Below are 22,490 nucleotides of genomic sequence, written 5' to 3'. Positions count from 1 at the left end.
CTGCGAGGACCAAAGCCCCTGGGTGTGGAGACCCGCAACATGTGCTCCCCACCCACTGAGATGTTTCCATGGTGAGGGTAACCTAGGGATGTGGGCTCCAAAAGGGCATCCCCCGCTCCAGATTTCAGAGCCGTCACCCACCACTTGAGGGACTGGCGCAGCAGTGTGATGATTAGGACACAAGCATGTAGGTCTTGGATAGCCTGACACCACTGGGATCACTACGTCCACTGCACTCGGGCAGATGAGCAAAAAGAGTAATATGCACCATCGCTGCCATGTGGCCCAGTAATCAGAGAAACTGGTGCACCAAAATATGGGAGCAATCAGAGACTACTCGAGCGAGAGACGCAAGGGTCTCTGCCCTGTCCTGAGGCAGAAAAGCCTTCGCCTGGACGGTGTCCAGCTGAGCCCCAATGAAGTCCAGTTGCAAGGATGGTTGGAGATGAGATTTCAGATAGTTGATCAGAAATCCCAGATTTTTCAAGACTCGGACCGTGATTCGCAGAGTGCCCCTTTGTCTGGAGTCATTCTTAATAAGCCAATCATCGAGGTAGGGGAAAACATGAATCCCCCCCTCCAAAGATAGGTTCCGACCACTTGTTAAAAACACGGGATGCGGACGCAAAGCCAAAGGGCAGTGCCCAATACTGATAGTGATTTCTGTCGACTAAGAATGGCAGGTACTGCTGATCTACCTGAGAGATGGGGATATGGGCGTACATGTCTTTTAGATCGAGGCAGCAAAGCCAGTCTCCCGCTTTGAGAAGAGGAATGAAGGTGCCCAACAAGACCATTTTGAACTTTTCCTTTACCAGAAAACGGCTCAAGGCCCACAGATCCAGAATGGGCTGAAGGCCACCCATTTTCTTGGGAATTAGGAAATACCTGGAGTAGAACCTGTTATGTTTGTGTGGACCCAATGATAGAAAGATAGCCTTACCTGAGCCCAAGCCAAGGTCAGATACCAGCAAGAAGGGGAAGGATGCAGATCCAGCCAAAGTGAAATCAGAGCCGATGTCCTCACCGAATCCCAGTACAAATGAAAGTAGACCAGAGATAGCGGGGTCCTAGATAATCCGGGTCACTGGCAAGCGACAAACAAGAGAAATCCAAAACCAATCCGGGTCAAAGGCAGGCAGCAGGAAAGAGAAATCCAACACAATCCGGGTCACGACAAAGGCAAATCCAGCAGAGACAGCACCAGCACGAGCAAGCTTGTAGCCAAGGCAAAGTTTGTGCCTGAAGGCCGGGTAAATATAGCCCCATTTCCTGCGCTATTGCAGGGACTGTCAGGAGGCATGCCGATGTGCCGAGGGGGACGGAGCCAAGGTGCCACGCGGGGCGACCATGACGTCGCTGCTGCTTCGTGCTGCTCCGGGATTTTGAAGGGTAAGTCCAATTCGCAGTAGTAACAGAACCCCTCGCCCTGCTGACTGGGTGGAATAGGTTTGACCACTCAAACCAGTATAAGGGCGAAGAGCTCTACCTGAAGTATCTGTAAGTTCTCTGCTACTCCCCATCGGGGAGACACAAAGGTGAGCAGGGTGGAACTCATTGGGAATGCAACCTGTAGCCCTGATGCACGATGGACAGGATCCAGAGGTCCAATGTAATTGAGGCAAAAAACAACAAGAAGGATTTTGTCGTAGAAGGATTTTATTGTTAAATTTTATTTTCTAGAGCCCGACTCCGGCCGAGTTTCGCCAATTAAGGCTGCATCAGGGGCTAAAAACATAAAAACAATTTTAAATTTTATACAGTTAAATAGTAAAAATCATAAAAAATTAAAAATTAATTATTAAAATATATGTATAATCTCATTACCTCATGTTGCTTCAGATGATTACATAACTACATAAACAATCTTTCAAGTAGTAAAAAAGTAGTAAACAAAATCCTAAAAATAACACAAATATTTCATAATTAGAAAGACAATAAAAATAATAAATCCAAGGGTATATATAATTATACATATATATATAAAAAAGTATAAATTATATCTGCCATGTGAATACTCCTTAGCTAGTTAATTATCCAATATTTATTTTTTACAATTTAGAAAATAAATAAAAAAGAGAGACGTAAAAATGATTTAAAAATGCTTATACCATGCTTTATAATTAAATACAATTTTTTTATTTAATTACCTTTGTTATATAGATGACTCACACTGCTTCAGAGAACGAAGTGTGTTAGTCCAGCTATTCAATTATTTATGTCCCAAATTGAAAAATATGACTGATTCATCGTTTTGAAAAACAAATAGGAAAGATGGAGATGTATAAAAAACATTGTACAAAATCGATCAAGGTAAATGCAATAGTGTAAATAATTATGGTACTTAATTATTGTTGTCAGTACTCAAATAACTTAATCCATAATATTACTGTAACTCAAAAACTATTTTTATCAAAAAATTAATAAATTAATATTTCCACCAGCCAGTTCATGGTAACAATATTTACAAACCCACGGCGTTTTTAGAGAGCCGCGCGTATGGTTTAATGACATCACATCCTCTCGCAAGTGTCAGTCGAATCTACACAACTTATTCTATAAAATGAAACATGTGCTGAATGATAAATAACACTTTGCAAAGAACAAATAAAACAAAAAGCGATCCAGCATATTATTTAAACGCAACCCATTAAGGTGAAGCGAACATCCTTCCTTTCAAACGGCAAACGATTCTCAATATAAACTCCTGTCAATAAAGGATGCTATACCACTGTATTTCTTTTATATTCGCTCCTTCGATATTTTACTGCAGCTCATATTTTGACATTTATTCTCATTCTAGTTCTCTAGTGTTGCCACTATCATACACATTCTAGATATTGTGTCAAACACTTATAAGGATGCAAATATATGAGCGCCATTATTACGGCACTCACCAACACTATTATGTTTAAGTACTACTATCGTTTACAATAATTAATATCGCTATCCGACCATGTATTATTCACCGAGGAGACAGTGCCCCGCGGAGAGGACTTGCTCATGCTCCCTGGCCACCAGTCAAAACCTCGTGGTGGGGTTCTGCAGTGGAAATGTGGTCAGCCAGCGTGTCTGAGGTTGTCTTGACCTCACTCTGGGGGGAGGCAGTTGAGGTCTGGCCCTCGGTGCTGGTGGATAGTATTTGCATGGCTGGTAAAAAGGCCTCTTCGGGTATTGCCGAGGGGGTTTCTTGGGTGGTTGGGTGTCAGAGGTACTAGGTGACAATTGCTGAAGTATCTCATGCTAGTCATTCAGTTGCGCCACCACCTCTTTAATTCTGCCTCCAAACAGATTTTCCCTTGTACATGGCAAATCAGCCAGGCGGTCCTGGACTTCAGGGTGCAGATCTGAGGCACGCAGCCATGCCATCCGTTGAGCCCCGATGTCTGCCGCGGCGGTTCTCATAGCCATCTCGAAGACATCATATGCAGAGCGGACTTCATGCTTATCACATTCAAGGCCCTGCTGCACTATCTTATGGAAATCCTCCTGGAATTGCTGTTGGAGGAGTTCACTAAACTCAAGGGCCTTTTTCCACAGATTCCGGAAGTACTGACCCATATATAATTGGTAGTAAGCAAGCTGGACAGTTAACACTGCACCCTGAAATACCTGGCATCCAAAGGCATCAAGGGCTCTATGCTCCCACCCCAGGGGGTTGCTGAAGCATGAGTGCAAATCCTTTTTGCCTTCTTTAAGGCTGATTCTACCTCCACCAATTGATGAGGTTGCTGTCGGCGCTTGAAACCAGTGGTAGGCTGGACCAGGTAAACTACATCTGTCTTATGGTTCACCGGCAGCACAGAGATGGGGTGCTCCCAGAGGCGGGCCACCAGCTCCTTGAAGATGTCATGGAATGGTACAGCCACTACCTCTTTCGTGGCATCCAAGAATTGCAGAATCTCAAGCATCTTGTGCCTAGTGTCTTGCTCCATTAAGAGCTGGAAAGGCACCGATTCTGCTATGGCCTTTATGAACTTCGCAAAGGAAAGATTCTCCGGGGGGGGGGGGGGGGGGGGGGGATTTCCGCCGCTCCTCCAGTGGAGAGGGCTCTGAAGGCAGATCCTCCTATTCCTCGGTGGAGGACATGGACGCCTCCCCTTCCCAGGGGTCATAAGGGGCCTCACCCTCACTGCGTCCCTTCAGGGATGCGGGGGTCGAACACCCAATTGTGCCCGAAGTGCAGACCTCAGCAGCACTGAAAAGGGAACTGGCCTCGAGGCTGTAAAAGCGCTGATGAGTCTAAAGGTGTCGGAGAGAATCGGGGGCACTGAAGGCACCAATCCCAATGGCCCTGGGGGAGCTGGGAGGAGGTGAAGCGCCATGCATCCCCAAGATGCAGCCGAACCCAATGGCCCTTCCTCCTCTGAGAAGAAGGATGGGAGCCGGTGGCGGCGGCAGCGATGCTCCCTTCGGCCACGAAGGGGCTTGGGGCATCGGTGTCAGCTGCATTGGTAGGACACGAGCAGCATATCAAGCCATTCCAGTAAAAGGCGCAAGCATCAGTGGAGTCAGCTCCTGCAGCGGTGGCGCTCCCAGTGGAACTAGAGGCTCTAAGCCCTGCAGGGCCCGGCCGACTGCCAACCTCAAGCACCTCTCCAACTCCTCCTCAAAGTTAGCCGAAGACAAAATGGCTTGAGGAGAAGGAGGCGGAATCGGGACATCCCCTGGACCACTGGGGGGGCACAAAGCCCTCCACAGATGTTGGTGGAGGCCACCTAGAGGCTTTGGCAGGGTCGGAGAGAATCACTTCCTCTACCTGAGACCGCTTCGGGGAAGCCACCGATATCTATGTCTGTCCACAATCCTGTTTGGAAGACGATGATCAATGTCGACGTTTCTTCGATCTTTCTCAATGGTCATCACGGTCTTTGCCGAGAACAGATGGCAACAGCGAGGAATGCAACCGGGAATGGGAGGACAAAGAACACGCTCAGTCCCCCGCTCCCACCTTGGGACCAGTTGTGGGGGCGACCCCAAAGGGGTTGAGACCGGAACCTCCTTCCTGAGCGGGATAGAGGTCCTGGAAGCTGATAACAGATCCGATCTTTTGGGTCTGAATACATTTTCCATCTTATCAAGGCATGCCAGATGGCCCTTAGGGGTCATCTGGGCACAGAGATCACAACCGCAGACATCGTGGGACGCTCCCAGGCAGAGGACACAGACCTCATGGGGGTCTGTGATGGACATAGTCCAGGGGCACCGGCAAAAGCTGGTCGATGCCATCGCAAAAGGCATGCGGCATGTGGTCGATGATTGACGGTCACCGAGGGATGAAGCCATCAGCAATCAACTGTGAAAACTCAGATTTACCAGATCGCAGGCAGAGGACCAGAAAAACAGAGGGACCTTAAGCGACACAGGAAAGTGAAAAACTGCAAAAAAACCAAACAAACAAAAAAAACACAAACAGAAAAAGAAGCGCAAACTCCACGATCGCGAGGCGAAAGCTTCGCGGAAAGGAAGAGACTGAAGAGGGACTCCGTGTGGCTAGTGGCATGCTGGGCATGCTCAGTGTGCCAGTCAAAGTTTCTAGAAACTTTGACAAAAGTTTACTGTGCCAGGCTCCATCTGATGATGTCACCCATGTGAGAGGACTACCATCCGGCTTGTCCTTGAAGAAATGAAATATCCTGAAATGGAAAGAAAGGAGAATGACGTGTCATATGATTCTGCATCCCCTCTATTGAACTATGGAACTAAACACCGCAAAGCACACTATGCTGCAGTGCACTAACAAATGGACTCACAATCACTATGACCTAACAAAAAAAAACTAAATTATGTAGCCCAGCCCTTGTAAAGTTAGCCACAGTACAACATTCAAAGCTCATTAGGAAGAGGAAACAATCTATTAAAATATACTAAGGAAGACTAACTTTTTACTGTTTCTCCTGGGACGTTAATGGCACAATACCTCCTACGCATCCTATTTCTCCACTTTCCAACCCCCATCCCAAACTAAAACATGATCCTTCACTAAAGTTATTACTATCCTGGAGCTGAAATGCCAGGGTTGTTCTTCTCATTAAAAACAGTTCACTTTTAGGGAAAAATAAACTTCACATGGCTCCAGCTAGATAAAAAAATGAAAGATTTCCTCATCAGGACTGGTAAAACAGGACGTGGTGGTGGTGGAAAGCAGAGAATGAACAGCCACCAACCATTTTCCTGTTTCTAAACAAATCCAGCTGTAACTCCGCTGTCTAAAAGGGCATCGGTCCAAATATTTCAGCTCTGTTACTGCAGAGTAAGGGTTGTCCTTCCTACTCAAGAGGAAATCGACATTTTCTGTGAGCAGAAAGCACAGATTCTTTAAGTTTTAAACACAGAGGGGATAATTTTACAACAGCATGCTCAGGGCTAAAGTCTGCGTGTAGAAAAGTACAAGCAGGCTTTAGCCCGAATTTCCAAAGTGCACTTACACATGCAAGTCTGCTTTGGAAATTAGTGACTGCACAGAACCCAGCGGGGTATGGGGGAAGGCACGCACAAGTCGGGCTGGCATGCACCAACCGAATTTTAAAAGCTACCCGGATATGCGCATATCTCCCACTGCACACATGTCAAACGTTTTCAAAAAAGGGGTGGGGCATGGCCAAGAGACGTGCCCAAATACTTGTGCATCTGGACGTGCGCCCAGGTCCAGTGGCAAGTAAGTTTACTTCTGCTAGGGATGAGGCGTAAATTAAAATAAATAAATAAATAGAAAAGGCCATTTCTCAGGGGTTTAAAGTGTCTGGGGTAACTGGGGGGAATACAGACTATCAAACTAAGGAGGCTTGCAGGACCTAGCTATTAACGGGACGAACTGCTGAAACTGGCAATGATGTGGACGCACACCTTTTAAAATTCCCTTACGTAGGCGGTAGCAGGATTTAAGTGCATAGGCACTCGCCCACTTAAAATCGGGCACACATATGTGCAGTCAGGCTATTTTATAACATGCGCACATATACACATGCAAATTATAAAATGGCCGCTTATCTGGGTGCGCACCAACGCACGTGCCTCAAGTGCTCATGTACCTATTTGAAAGTTTACTATCCCTGTGCGTAACCCCGGAAACATTTCTTTCAAATGCACTTAAAAGTACAGGCGGAATTCCTTGGATGCATCCTTTTATATGCAGCGGCTTCTGAGCAATACTCAAAAGCCCATTCACGCTTCTAACACCCAATTTTATGCACAGAAATGCTTTTGAAAATCAGGCCCCATGAAGGCAATTTTTCAGAAGCCATTCATGCAGTTAAACTACATATCCAGGGAAATCAGATATCTGAAAACGGCCCACCCTCCTTGCAGGTAACAGTATTGGGCCGAAACAGTAAAGTGCGCTCTGGTGGAGCACACTGTTAGCCTGCGTTTGGCCGCATGTTTTCGACTCACTATTTTTACCCTTTATACAGTAAGGGGTAATAGTGCATTGAAAATGCACAGCCAACCCCCCCCCAAAAAACTAATAGCGCCCGCAACATGCAAATGCATATTGATGGGCCTATTAGTCATTCCCGCGCGATCCAGAAAGTAAAATGTGCAGCCAAGCCGCACATTTTAATTTCGGCCGGCACTGGGAAAGTGCACAGAAAAGCAGAAAAAATTGCTTTTCTGTGCACCCTCCGACTTAATATCATAGCGATATTAAGTCGGAGGCCCCAAAAGTTAAAAAAAAAAAATAATAATTTTAAATCTGTCCGCGGCCTGCGGGTTGGAAGACGGACGCTCAATTTTGCCGGCGTCCATTTTCTGGACCCGTGGCTGTCAGCGGGTTCGAGAACAGACGCCGGAAAAATTGAGCGTCTGCTGTCAAACCCGCTGAAGCCGCCGCTTCTGTCAAAAAAGAGGCACTAGGGACGCGCTAGTGTCCCTAGCGCCTCCTTTTACCGTGGCCCTCATTTACATATTTTTTTTTACTGAATCACGCGCCCAGGAGAGTGGCCTGGGCGCTCGCCGACTCTCCCGCGGGTTTTTCTGTATCGGCCGAATGTGCAGTGTTCTTAAACCATGCACACTTTCACCTGCACTGAGCAGAGGCATTCCCAGAAGCAGGGAATGCAGCAACGCACATGGTTTTGCATTTTCAGAACTACACACCATGTGTGAAAGGGAAAAAGTACCCACAGAAAAAGGAGGTATAAACATCTGCTGATGTTTTTTTTCCCAAAGGTAGTTCTCAAAGGGAAACTACACATGCTAATTTTCTCTTTGAGAACTCATGGAAAGTCCGCAAGTTCAACTACCTGCATTGTTTTGAAATTTTTCCTTAAAAGGGGCAGTTTTCTAACTGGCCATTTTACTGCAAAGTTTGCAGGCACCAAATTTTAAAGTATTTGTGTACTTTTCTTTTGAAATTAGTCACAGATACAAAATACTCGTGGACTTTTGCACCTGCCTTTTGTGCAAGCAGATGTCTCATGGAAAATAATGCTTATAGCTTTGAAAATCTAATCACTGAAGGTAATTTTCAAAAGGATTTACATGCTTAAAACTAGGTTTTATGCATGTAAATGCATTTTACATGCTTAAGTGGGCTTTTGAAAATTGCTACAATATATGCCATTGAATTAACAGGTTTTATGCATGTAAGTTCACTTTAAGCACGTCAAAGCACGTTAAAAATTGCTACGATAGTATGTTACATTCACGTACACAACTCTTTTGAAAATTATTTCCTCTGTGTTATTTTCCAGTCTTACCCAAAACACACCATTGGGAACACCTGCCCAAATGCAGCTAAAAGTCTGGGCACTGTGGAACATTGTGCGCACTTTAAGGTGGATTGAGTGAAGGCAATTTTTAGGCAACCAATCAGGCCGATACAGTACAGTGCACCGTTTAGCGTACGTTTTAGACACACTCTTATTACTCCTTATACTGTAAGGGGTAATAGCACGTCAAAAACGCACGGCCAACCCCATGAAAACTAATAGCACTCATCACATGCAAATGCATGTTGATGAGCCTATTAGTTGGTCGCTCGAGATACTGAAAGTAAAATGTGCAGCCAAGCCGCACATTTTACTCTCAGAAATTAACGGCTGCCCACGGACAGGTGTTAAAATCTAAGCAACCTAGAAAAGTGTACAGAAAAGCAGAAAATACTGCTTTTCTGTACACCCTCCGACTTAATAACTTAGTGATATTAAGTCAGAGGACCCAAAAATTTAAAAAAAAAGAAAGAATTTTTTTTAATAAATTAAAAAAAATCTGCCCACCAGTCAGTGGGTTCAAAAACAGACGTCGGTAAAATTGAGTGTCAGCTGTCAGACCCACTGACAGCCACCTCTACCGCTAATAAGGAAACACTAGGGACGCACTATTGTCCCTAGAGCCTCCTTATTAGCGCAACCCCTCATTTAAATAGAGAAATCGCTCGCCCAGGAGAGGTGCCTGGGTGCGCGTTTGGAGAGTGGGCGTTCAACACGCAGCACCGGCTGTCCCGCACTTTTTACAATATCGGCCTGAATGTATGCAGGAAAATTGCTATTCAATTGGGTAAATGGCTTTGAAACTTACTCTCAAAATAATTGTTGTCTTAGGGCCTGATTTAAAAAGCATTTTCTCCCATTTCTATGTATAAAAGACTACATATAAGAGGAATTCATTCTGGCTTACCTTTGGTAGGTCCTTTTCTATTCTGCATGCACTGCTGCTCTTCTGCGATATTCAAGCGACGAACTACATCAGCCAGGGCAGATTTCAGCAGCTGGATCTCGTCTTCTTGCATCTGGACACGCTGCTCTAGAGAAGCAATGCGGTCCGTCACATCCATGCTGCTTGCAGCAGAGGCACTGTCATCTAAAAATATCAACAATACAAATAGGTTGCATACATATTATAAAAATTAACCATTTTAAACATCAACTTTAATCCCTGAATACAATATTTTCACATTGCCCAAGTAGCAAATCCTAGCAATTTCTACAGCAGCTGTTACAAATATTTAAACAGAAGAATAAGATTAGGGAAAGTCTTGGCAGATGTATATGGTCTGAATAGCTTAACTTTTTACACATACGTCAAGTCCCAGGCTGTTTCAATGAATTTACACTTTACCTCAATTGGAAACGACATGGATTCAGAATATTAGGAAACTGGAATGAATAAATCAAAAACTTCACCTAAAAATGTAAACCAGGTTCAATACCCCAAAAATCGAAAACTAGTCACCATGTGGCACTATCCAAACCAAGAAAACTGAAAGAAAAGAGAATAAGAAAGAAAGAACTAATCAATATTCAAACATGCCCATATTTTGGGACTTCCTCTGGACAAAAACTAACTTAGTACATGAAGAGCAGCTACCCAGGAAACAAAAAGGAATGAATTCTGATTAGGACACAATGAAGAAAGGTTAAACAGGTTAGGGGCTCTTCAGCTTTGAGAAGAGGTGAATGAGAAAGGATAGGACAGAGGTTTGTAACATCATGAGTAGACTGCAACAGATGACTAGGAAACAGTATAAGAGTGGGGACCGGCAGGGCTTAGTTGAGAGTCCTGCAAGAAGCAGTGAGACAAAGTCGAGACATGGACAGGGGTTAGGGCTGGCAGCAAGCAAATAGTATCCTGGTCCAGGGCAAGGAAGGGGCAGGCAGCGGGAAAACAGTAACGGATACAGGCCAAGGGCAGGGCATGCAGCGAGCAGTCAGAATCCGGGTCCAGGCCAAGGTTGGGGCAAGCTAGTGGTTCAAATCCCACTGCCTCACCTTATGACCTTGGACAAGTCACTTTACCCTCCGCTGTCTCATGTACAAACTTAGGCCTGGATTTTCTAATATCGCAGACCTCTTTGAATCCCACGGTAATGGGGGTGGGGGGGGGTTGCGAAATCCGGCAGCAATCGCACCACCGTGGTGTTATCGCTGCTGGCTTTTGCACTCAATAGCGCCACCATGAAAGGTGGCGCTATTGGGCGCGCTATTGGCGGTGATAAGGAGTCTTCGCCGCCAGCGAAGTTTTCGCCGTGTCCACCCCGACGACGCCCCAACTCCTCCTCTTCCAGTGTCGACTCCGCCCCTATCGCACGCAAAAATTACCCCCTTAGATTGCAATCCCTCTGGGGAACAGGGAAATACCCACAGTACCTGAATATAATCCATTTTGAAATGCCAAAAAGCGGAATATAAATCAGATAAATAAAGGAGAGCAAGGCAAGGCAGGGAGACAACAAGGCAAGGCAGGAATGAGGCAAGGCAAGACAATAAGGCAAAGGCACAAAAAAAAAAAATCAACACGCAGTGCAAGTCAGGAAGACCTGTTGCTAAGGCATTGAGAGGGAGCACAGTTGGGCCTTAAGTACCCAGTCACACTTTTGACATTACCCAGTGCAGCCATAATTTTCCCACCGTGGGGCCTTTAGCTAGGGTGCTGGCACATGGAAGCAAGGGGAAGGCGTCGTGGCAGTGTCCCTGCTGCCACTGAACTTCACAGCAACCTGGAGTGAATCAAACTGTTACGGGGCCATTCCGCAACGGCCCATTATTATAATACCCTCCCCAGGGCACTTGGCTTAGGCTTCTGGGGAAAGCATCAATGGAATTCCTTAGTGAGTCGGGGGGCTTGAACATTGGAAACAGGTTCCCCAAGTGTTTTCTTCAGAGCTGAAGCCCTTCCATGAAATGAAGCAGGAGTCTCTTCTGGATTCTTTTGGATTCAAGGATGTCCTGGACCTCATACTCTGAATCCTCCCTCCAAAGTTACCTCCATTGGCTGAGGAGGATGCGAGGGCCATGACAAGAGTAGAAGTTTGAGGAGCAAGACATGAAACGCATTATGGACTTTAAGAATAAGTGGTAGTTTTAATTGGTAGGCAACTGGTCCTATCTGGCGAATGATGGGAAAATGAAACATGGCGAGAATTGGGTAGAGGGATTCCTCAGCCAAAGGTTATGGGTACTCAACCACACTACCTCCCTTGATTTAGGACGAAGTGCCCGCTGACATGCACCTATTATCTGCTTGTTTTCTGTATCTGTAGCCGAAGTAAGGAGCTGGCAGGTTTTCTGCCATAAATCTTAAGGTCTTGGCACATGACATCAGCTGTGGGGCATGGAACTGTTACTGGAATAGGAAGTGGTACCTGAGGTTGTCTGCCAAAAACAATCTGGAATAGAAATGATCCTGAGGAGTCTCCAACATGGTTCCTGTAGCAGAATTCTGCCCAGGGGAGAAGAGATGGCCCAGTCATCCTGCTGTTTGCTGACACAAGCCCTCAGCAAACCCTTGAGGATCTGATTGGTTCTCTCCATTACTTTGAGGGTGGTATGCACATGAGAAGGCCAGAGAAATTCCAAACTTCTTGCACAGGCTTTTCCAAAAACAAACTATGAATTGAACTTCTTGATACAAAAGAATACACTCAGATAGGCCATGGAGTCAGAAGATATGCTGGTAAAAGAGCTGAGCTAATTCTGGTGTGGATAGAAATCCAGGAAATGATGTAAAATGAGCTATTTTGGAGAACTAGTCCATCACAACCCAAATGGAAGTGCAGCCATTAGAGATGGGTAGGTCAGTAACAAAGTCCATTGTGACATGGGTCCAGGGTTTTTCGGGGGCTGCCAATGGCTGTAACAGTCCCCAAGGGCGAGCGTGGGAGCTCTTAACAGCACAATTGGGACAGGACTCTACAGAGCCCCACATATCATGGCTTAATTAAGGCCACCAGTAAAGGCTAAAAAGCAGTTCCATATTTTTGGTGACCCCAGGGTGGTCTGCCAGACAGGAATCGTGAACCCATTTTAGTACTTTTTCCCTGCAAGTGTTTGGGGACTACCATCTTCCAGAGTGGGACAGGTACTGCTGTAGCAATGACTATTCTTGCCAGATCGATGATGTAGTGAGGAGATTCATGGAATCCCCTCTCTCGGAGGCCCGTGACAGGGCATCAGCCTACTGGTTCTTCTCAGCCAGACGGTACCCAAGCTCAAAGTGGAAGAAGTTGAAAATTAAAGACCACAGAGCCTAGCATGGGTTTAAGAGCCAAGCATGTTGGAGGTACTGCAAATTCTTGAGATCTGTGAAGATAGTGATTGGGTTTCGAGCTCCCCCCAATAGATGGTGACACTCTTTCAGAGCCAGTTACATAAGAACATAAGAAAATGCCATACTGGGTCAGACCAAGGGTCCATCAAGCCCAGCATCCTGTTTCCAACAGTGGCCAATCCAGGCCATAAGAATCTGGCAAGTACCTAAAAACTAAGTCTTTTCCATGTTACCGTTGCTAGTAATAGCGGTGGTTATTATCTAAGTCAACTTAATAGCATGTAATGGACTTCTCCTCCAAGAACTTATCCAATCCTTTTTTAAACACAGCTATACTAACTGCACTAACCACATCTTCTGGCAACAAATTCCAGAGTTTAATTGTGCGTTGAGTAAAAAAGAACTTTCTCCGATTAGTTTTAAATGTGCCACATGCTAACTTCATGGAGTGCCCCATAGTCTATTATCCAAAAGAGTAAATAACAGATTCACATTTAGCCGTTCTAGACCTCTCATGATTTTAAACACCTCTATCATATCCCCCCTCAGCCGTCTCTTCTCCAAGCTGAAAAGTCCTAACCTCTTTAGTCTTTCTTCAAAGGGGAGCTGTTCCATTCCCTTTATCATTTTGGTCGCCCTTCTCTGTACCTTTTCCCTCAGAAAGGCCCACTCCACCCGATCAAATGCCTTTTCTGCATCACAGGCAACCACTATTGGATCTGGGACTGGATTTTGGTGGCAAGATTCTATGGCACACAAAACTTTATGTAAGTTCACTGTTGACCTATGCCCCTGATCAAAACCGACCTGGTCCCCCGTTATGTGTGGAATAACACTTTTTAGACGATTCGCTAAGACTTTCGCATATATTTTTATATCTAAGTTTAATAGAGAAATAGGCCTATAGGATGTCGTAAGCATCGGATTTCACCCAGGTTTAGGGAGCACCACTACAGTAGCCGATTTCATCGAGTCAGGCATTTTCCCCATTGCACACATTGCTGTATACACCTTACATAAGGAATCCGCTACCTCCCGAACCAACGATTTATAATAAAGAGAGTCTAGGCCATCAGGTCCAGGTGCCTTTTGTGCCAGTAACGACTTGATGGCTTCCACCACTTCCTCTGTGGTAAAGGCTCGGTTTAAGCTGCAGCGTTGCTCTTCCGTTACAAACGGGCACACAACTTGATCCAAAAACCCCCTTATACTTTCAGGGGTCAGGTGGTCAGAAGAATATAGAATATTGTAATACTGAGAGAAAATTTTAGCAATATCTGCCAACCTCGTTTTGGCCTCCCCTGAAGGATGTTGGATAGCAGCAATGAACTTATTTGGGTCCTGGCTCTTAAGTAGTCGGGCTAGCATCCTTCCCGATTTATTGGCCTGGTGAAACATATAGAACTTATACATAGAAATGAAACATAGAAACATAGAAATGACGGCAGAAGAAGACCAAACGGCCCATCCAGTCTGCCCAGCAAGCTACGCACTTTATCCATTTTTTTTTTCCTTTTTCTCTCTCCCACCTGTTACTATTGGCTTCCAGTACCCGCCAGCCCTAATTCCCCTCCACCCCACCACCAATGTAGAGAGCAGCGCCGGATCTGCATCCAAGTGAACATCCAGCTCAATTAGGGGTAGCAACCGCTGCAAACAAGCAGGCCACACCCCTGCCCCATACTCTTACCCATCCCTGTTTTTTTTTGTTTGTTTGTTTTTTGGAGATGGCAGCCCTCCATCCTTCCGCTCCGTGAAAGTGGAACACCAACCACTGGCATCCCGCTCCGTGAATGCCTCTGTGGCTACTGCCGCTCCGTGCAGTGTTTTGCTGCCTCCTCTTTATTCACGTCCTCTAGACTTGATGGATCCACAGTGTTTATCCCACGCCCCTTTGAAGTCCTTCACAGTTTTAGACTTCACCACTTCCTCTGGAAGGGCATTCCAGGCATCCACCACCCTTTCCGTGAAGAAATACTTCCTGACATTGGTTCTTAGTCTTCCTCCCTGGAGCCTCAGCTCGTGACATCTGGTTCTGCTGATTTTTTTCTGACGGAAAAGGTTTGTCGTTTTCTTTGGATCATTAAAGTTTTTCAATTATCTGAAAGTCTGAATCATATCACCCCTGCTCCTCCTTTCCTCCAGGGAGTACATATTTAGATTCTTCAATCTCTCCTCGTATGTCATCCGATGAAGACCCTCCACCTTCCTGGTCGCCCTTCTCTGTACCGCTTCCATCTTGTCTTTGTCTCTTTGTAGATATGGTCTCCAGAACTGAGCACAGTACTCCAGGTGAGGCCTCACCAAGGACCTGTACAAGGGGATAATCACTTCCCTTTTCTTACTCGATATTCCTCTCTCTATGCAGCCCAGCATTCTTCTGGCTTTTGCTATCACCTTGTCGCATTGTTTCGCAGACTTCATATCAGACTTGCTAGCTCTATCATGGAGCAAATTAATGATAGCTAGCTGGATGGATTTAAATCTGCCTAACAATGGGTCATCCGGTTTCCCAGTAAGCTTTCCCTTGGTATCTCGCATATCCTTTTGAAGCTGAAGTAATTCCCTATCTGTTTGCTTCCTCTTGAAACTAACATAACTAATTATGTTACCTCTCAACACTGCTTTAGCAGTTTCCCAGAACAAGATCAGTTGTGTAAGGTGTTGCTCATTATAACTCATATATTCTGCCCACTTGTTCCGTAAATAGGCCGGGAACTCAGGATCCGAATGCAAGGAAATAGGCAGGCGCCATTGGGTCCCCCCAGAGGACTGCGTGGTTACCATATGCGCTTGGTCAGGGGAATGGTCCGAAATTATCAAATCTTCTATAGTAACAGTTGCACAACAAGAGAGCAGGCTCTCCGAAACCAATAAATAGTCTATCCGAGACCAGGTATTGTGGGCATGAGCCAGGTGCGTATACTCTCGAGCCCCCGGATGCAGAGTTCGCCAGAGGTCCAATTTCAACTGCTTACCCAGGAACCCTGGGCCTTTATTATCACTCATAGGATGGCCGCCTTTGTAGGGTGTGCAATCTAAAATTGGATCAACTACACAGTTGAGATCGCTGCCAAGGATAATAGGGCAGTCATCCAACTGTGTGACCTGCATTATCAAATTGAAAAAAAATGAGTGGTTGTATTGATTCGGGGCCGTAAGCAGAGATTAGAATCAAATTGATCCCCATCAATCTCCCCTTCAAAATTAAAAACCTCCCACCAGGGTCTTCAAATCTTAGAATGTAACTTAAAATCCAAAGACTGATGAATTAAGATCGCAACCCCACAGCTTTTGGTGGTCCCTTCTGCTGAGTACACTCAGCTTATCCCTTTCTTTCTCAGTTTAGCAGCTTCCCTGTGGGTAAGGTGCGTCACTTGTAAAAAAAATTACTTTAGCCTTGAGCTTATTGAGTCTGGAGAGTATTTTCTCCCTTTTTACAGGTGTCCCGAGGCCTGACACATTCCACGTAGTTACATTCCATGCCATTAAGTATGCTTAACAAACTCCTTTCTCAGTCCGTCCCCCCTCTGGCCACCCAACCATCCTGTTTCTCTGCTGTACAATCTCGGAACGCCTTGCTTGTCCCACTGCCCTTTTCTTCCCAAACATGGTAAACACAACAAAAACGGCATAATCACATACCCCTGTTAGACATCGCGGTCCCCGTGCCCCAGCCCTTCCCCCACCCCAGATTCCCCCGAGGGAGCTTAAATCCACCTCCCCTCTGGGTACCAGTGTCCTACTTAGGGGACTGGGAGACATCCACTTTGATGCGCTCAATCGTCTCTCCATTTTATAAGGAACAAAAAGAAACCCAACATTTCCCATGCTCTGTCCTTCAAGACCTGAAAAATTGTTCGAGAATACTTAAACATAGCATAATCCTGCTCAAATTTGAAATGACTGAAAAAAAAAAGAAAACAGCTCTTCTTCTAGTGTTAGTGGTCTGGCTGTCCTGTGGGATAGGTAATCCGCAGATATCTTCATGTGTACCAGAAAAAAAAGAGGAGTATAAAAATATGCTCTTACAGTCTCTCCAGACTGTAAGAGCATAGCTGTCCATACCCTTGTCCCCAAACATCGCAGGGTACCCACAATAGGTGGTTACAAATTCACAACCAAACCCACAATTAAGGGTAAATAACAGAGGCAAGACCTCCATCTTGGCATCATGGCACCTGCGAGATCGAAGAAACAAACTCTTGGGCCAATAATGGCAGTCTCGAAAGTTTTCTGGGTTCCTTGATGCCATATTTTCAATTTTGCAGGGTAGAGCAAGGAGAATCATACCTTCTTCGCTACTAGGTCCGAGCAAATTGGAGTAAATGTCTTGCAAAGGCCAGAGATCCTTGCAGAAAAGTCTTGGAAAATTAAGATTTTTTTGTTGTCGTAGTGCAGTTCCCGATCACTATGATAATGGTGAAGAATGCTCATTTTGTGGGCATAATTTAATATACGAGCGATGACCACATGCAGCCTTTGTGACCCTCCGTCTTGTGCTCTCAGTCCCAGGCAGTATGCGCACTCCACTATCCCCCTAGTCGAGGCCTGAAAATCTGGTATTTGTGCCACTAACCATGTCTCCAGTGTGCACAGGAAGTCAGCCTCGTTGATAGATTCGGGAAAGTAGACAAACCTTAAATTGCTCCGCCTGGCTCTATTCTCATACTCGTCCAGTTTGTCTTCTTGCGCCTTCATGTTTTTTTCCAACTCAAGGACGCATCTCTCTAACGCTCAGATATCGTCCTCCACTAGGGTAGTGCGGCCTTCCACCCACTCCACCCAATTTTCTATGTCCAGGATCGAGGAGCAAACCTCCGCAATCTGCTCTGAGATCAGATGCAGTCTGGCATAGAGAGCCACAATTACAGCTTGTGAAATTTTCTCCTCGATCGATTCGTCACCCGCAGTCTCTGGGATGTCGGGGGAGGTCGGTGCCATTTTAGCTTCAGTTGGTTTGACCTTTTCCTTCCTCTGTAATTTCGTCGCCATGGTTCAATTTGAGGGTGGGTAAAGAAGCCAAGTTGGTGGGTGACACTCTCGTGTGGTTAGAGCCAAAAATAATCAAAAAACGAGGTCACCCTTGCAAAATTTGGCAAAGAAATGACTGGAGCATGGTCTGTGCACATCCAGCCGAGATCACCACATCACGTGACTCTCGATGCTAATTTTATTATTGGTTATAGCTTGTATAGTCATACATCTGGACTGTGGTTGCAAATAAAAAAAAAATGTTTAGGAAAAGTGGACAATTTTCTGGAGGTAGGTACATTATTATTAGCCAGGAAAACAGATCACAACCAGGAATAGATCTGCTGGGTACTTCCAAGAGTCCCAGATTGGCCAATGTCAGACAGGATGCTGGGCTCGACCATTGATCTGATCAGCATGGCACTTATGTTCTTATGCAGGGCTAGTTTTAGGGGGAAGCCAAGCTAGGAAATTATCTGGGACTCCAGCACCACAAGAGGCTGCCCTTGGCAAAACTCAGTGATGTCACTCAGGCAGAGCTTCATCAAGCCTAGCACTGATGGAACCCTTTCCTTAGTTTGTTCCCTGGAGTCCTGTGTGCATTGCTGGTCCCATTCTTATGTTCTTAATTAAAATTACTTTAAACAGAGCTGAACCGAATATAAAAACAGTAACATGCAGTAACACAGTAATGTCGGTAGAAAAAGACCATCTGGCCCATGCAATTTGCCCAGCAATGATAACTGCCGCTCCGTGTAGGTTACCCCCATGTTTCTGTTAAGGATAGTAACTGCCGTGCCATGCAAGTTACCCCCAAGTCTTATTTTAAGGGTAGTAATATTAACATTCAAACCATGCAACTGTCAAACCCATAAGAAAATTACTGCTAGCAACATTTTTACAGGGTGGGCAGCCTTCTTGATAATTCAGACAATGCTATTTGAACGTGCTTTGCTTATGTTCTTGGCCATAGAAAAAGTACTGCATTTTTTTCTCTAATGTCTGTATCAGTACCCCGGACTGTAAAGTCAGGCCCCAGCATTGGTTAAATCCAATTCTCCCCCCACCCTTTTTCTTTCTGTAGTAAAATCCACCTACAGATTTAATGTGAGTTTTGAGCTATTGTGCCTTCTATAACAAATAGCAATGAGACTTCAGAATACATTTATGGATTGAACAAAAAAAACCTACACAGCATTTTGTGCACATTTATCATCTTGCATAATTTGGTGACTTTTTTACCTTTATCAAATCTATGTCATAGGCAAAATTCATGCTTGTTACTCAAGGAAAAAAAATAGGAGGGTATAGAATAAGGGTTAACTATTTTTATTTATTTTTTGGCCAAGTGCCAGAAATCCATAAAAATCCCCTTAAAGAGATACTGCTATTATCCTAGCTGCAGAGAAAGAGGATTCCTCCCCCTGTCATATCCCTGCCCATGTATTTTGCTTCTGCTCTGCAAATATGTTCTATATTACCAGGTTAGCTATGCATCATGCAATCAGCACAGCCCTCCTGAAAACTTTGAAAATACTTGTGATGACGGCATTGGGCAAGCGGGTGAGGCAGCAAATAGTCCAGAGTGTGTTCATGAGAAACCATACTGGCATATATGCCGGAGATTGATACCCTCTGGTATAGAACTTTAAACAAAGCGTTTTGAAAGACAATCTTTTCTGTTTTATAACCTGAGAAGGATGTTTATATGCTTCGATTACTCATAAAACCCAGACGTATATGGTCTTACGGCCAAGACAAAAATAAGAAATTGCTAAGATTTTGTTTAGAGTGAAAAGGAGGTAAGTGATTGCTCACAGCTGTTGAACTATCAGAAGAAGAAAACTTGGGAAAAACTTTCCTGACCTCTGAGTAACTTTTCAGCTTAACCAAGTAGGGCAAGAAAGAAAACGGGTTTACTGCTCAACACACGCCATCGAAAAGTTAATCCTATTTTTCATATTATCTTTTATTCATTAACCTGCAATTTTACCAACTTAAAAAAAAGCATATCAAGATATCCAGTCAAAGATCTATAAACTCTGTACACCAATCCAACAAAGTAGCATCTGGTACTAAAGGAAAAACCAGAACAATTTTAAACAGAATATGCCTGTGTTATGTTATTTAGCAAAAAAGATCATCCACTCTGGTATAAATCATTCCTTACAGACACCATACTCATCTGTCCGGACCTGCATAATCCAAAATAACATTAGGAAATCCTTTCCCACATCTGGAGGGTCATTCTTCCATTTTTAAAATCTACCATACATATTATTGAACCATATTTTCATTGTAAGCTTTTAGCCAAGACTTTGCTACAGGTTTTGTGGCCAATGACATTGAACTGTTCAAGCTAAAATAAAAGCTTCCCCAGCTTTCTAAGGAAAAGCATTGCTGTAACAGACATCATATCAGACAGAGAAACCTCTCCACTGCTACTCTCAAGTAATATAGAAAAATAATAAGTAAATATAGAAAGCTAAATGTATGAGTAGTAAACAGTACTAGATTATTTATTTGAAAACATTGATATTCTGCTTTTCCAAACTAGTCTCAAAGTAGATTACAATAAAAATTAGAGTTCATTTCATTTTCATTTCATTTAAAAAAAATTATTAAACGCCTAACACAGAATGGCCTAGGCGATATACAAAATAAACAGACATAATAATAAAAACAATGACATAAAAATAACATATATAAATATAAGTTTCATAGAAACTATCATGAGATATTCCAAACTATCATTAACGATATATCCCTAGAAAATCACTGAATTACATACATGGAGTAAACTCATCAAAAAAGTTCAAAGGTTGACACACCATGAATTAACAATAGAGTTATAGCATGTAGAGTTAAATTCTGATTACAATAGTGCACAGTTTACTATCAACATAAGCAACAGGAAGAAAGGGTATGTAAAGACAAAAGAGGAACCATATTTCATGGATCATTAGCTGTACAAGATCTACATAGCAACATGCTATTTTTCATCATGCTCCAAACTGAACAGGTCATTGCACAAGCAGACAAACTTACTTAGACAGTTTACAGGGATTAACCTCTGGATTCTTTTAGCAATGTCATGTGAAAATTGCACTGTGTTTATTTATTTAAACATAAGAACATAAGAAAATGCCATACTGGCTCAGACCAAGGATCCATCAAGCCCAGCATCCTGTTTCCAACAGTGGCCAATCCAGGCCATAAGAACCTGGCAAGTACCTAAAAACTAAATCTATTCCATGTTACCACTCCTAATGGCAGTGGCTATTCTCTAAGTGAACTTAATAGCAGGTAATGGACTTCTCTTCCAAGAACTTATCCAATCCTTTTTTAAACACAGCTACACTAACTGCACTAAGCACCTCCTCTGGCAACAAATTCCAGAGTTTAATTGTGCGTTGAGTAAAAAAGAACTTTCTCCGATTAGTTTTAAATGTGCCACATGCTAACTTCATGGAGTGCCCCCTAGTCTTTCTACTATCCGAAAGAGTAAATAACCGATTCACATCTACCCGTTCTAGACCTCTCATGATTTTAAACATCTCTATCATAACCCCCCTCAGCCGTCTCTTCTCCAAGCTGAAAAGTCCTAACCTCTTTAGTCTTTCCTCATAAGGGAGCTGTTCCATTCCCCTTATCATTTTGGTAGCCCTTCTCTGTACCTTCTCCATCGCAATTATATCTTTTTTGAGATGCGGCGACCAGAATTGTACACAGTATTCAAGGTGCGGTCTCACCATGGAGCGATACAGAGGCATTATGATTTTTTCCGTTTTATTCACCATTCCCTTTCTAATAATTCCCAACATTCTGTTTGCTTTTTTGACTGCCGCAGCACACTGAACCGATGATTTCAATGTGTTATCCACTATGACGCCTAGATCTCTTTCTTGGGTTGTAGCACCTAATATGGAACCCAACATTGTGTAATTATAGCATGGGTTATTTTTCCCTATATGCATCACCTTGCACTTATCCACATTAAATTTCATCTGCCATTTGGATGCCCAATTTTCCAGTCTCACAAGGTCTTCCTGCAATTTATCACAATCTGCTTGTGATTTAACTACTCTGAACAATTTTGTGTCATCTGCAAATTTGATTATCTCACTCGTATTTCTTTCCAGATCATTTATAAATATATTGAAAAGTAAGGGTCCCAATACAGATCCCTGAGGCACTCCACTGTCCACTCCCTTCCACTGAGAAAATTGTCCATTTAATCCTACTCTGTTTCCTGTCTTTTAATTTAATTTAAAAGCTTTTCTATACTGTCGTTTAGTAATGTACCATCACAACGGTTTACATTTAGGCACGAAATAGGTTTGGTTTATAAGTTATCCATGGTGTGCCAATATTTGCGGCTACATAGTTCAGTAATATACTCTAATTGATAAGTCGGTTGGGTTACCATTTATACGATTGTTTGGATAATCATATATGTGTATACTGTTTTTAATTTAATATTTAATTATGAGTAATAAAATCAATTTCTATTTTTATATCTTTAGGTG

The 22,490-nt window shown here is 43.9% G+C and overlaps 1 protein-coding gene across 1 annotated transcript in view; it reads right to left on the bottom strand.

Annotated features, from left to right (window-relative positions):
• The window catches only part of EML1 (EMAP like 1), a 265,065-nt gene that overhangs the window by 187,332 nt on the left and 55,243 nt on the right, over positions 1-22,490 (bottom strand). The window contains 1 exon segment of the mRNA XM_029597926.1: positions 9,619-9,801. Within this exon segment, the coding sequence (XP_029453786.1) occupies positions 9,619-9,801 (183 nt within the window).

The sequence above is a fragment of the Rhinatrema bivittatum genome, chromosome 4 (assembly GCF_901001135.1).
Source record: "Rhinatrema bivittatum chromosome 4, aRhiBiv1.1, whole genome shotgun sequence".
Lineage (NCBI taxonomy): Eukaryota > Metazoa > Chordata > Amphibia > Gymnophiona > Rhinatrematidae > Rhinatrema > Rhinatrema bivittatum.
This window is presented reverse-complemented; position numbering and strand designations above follow the sequence as displayed.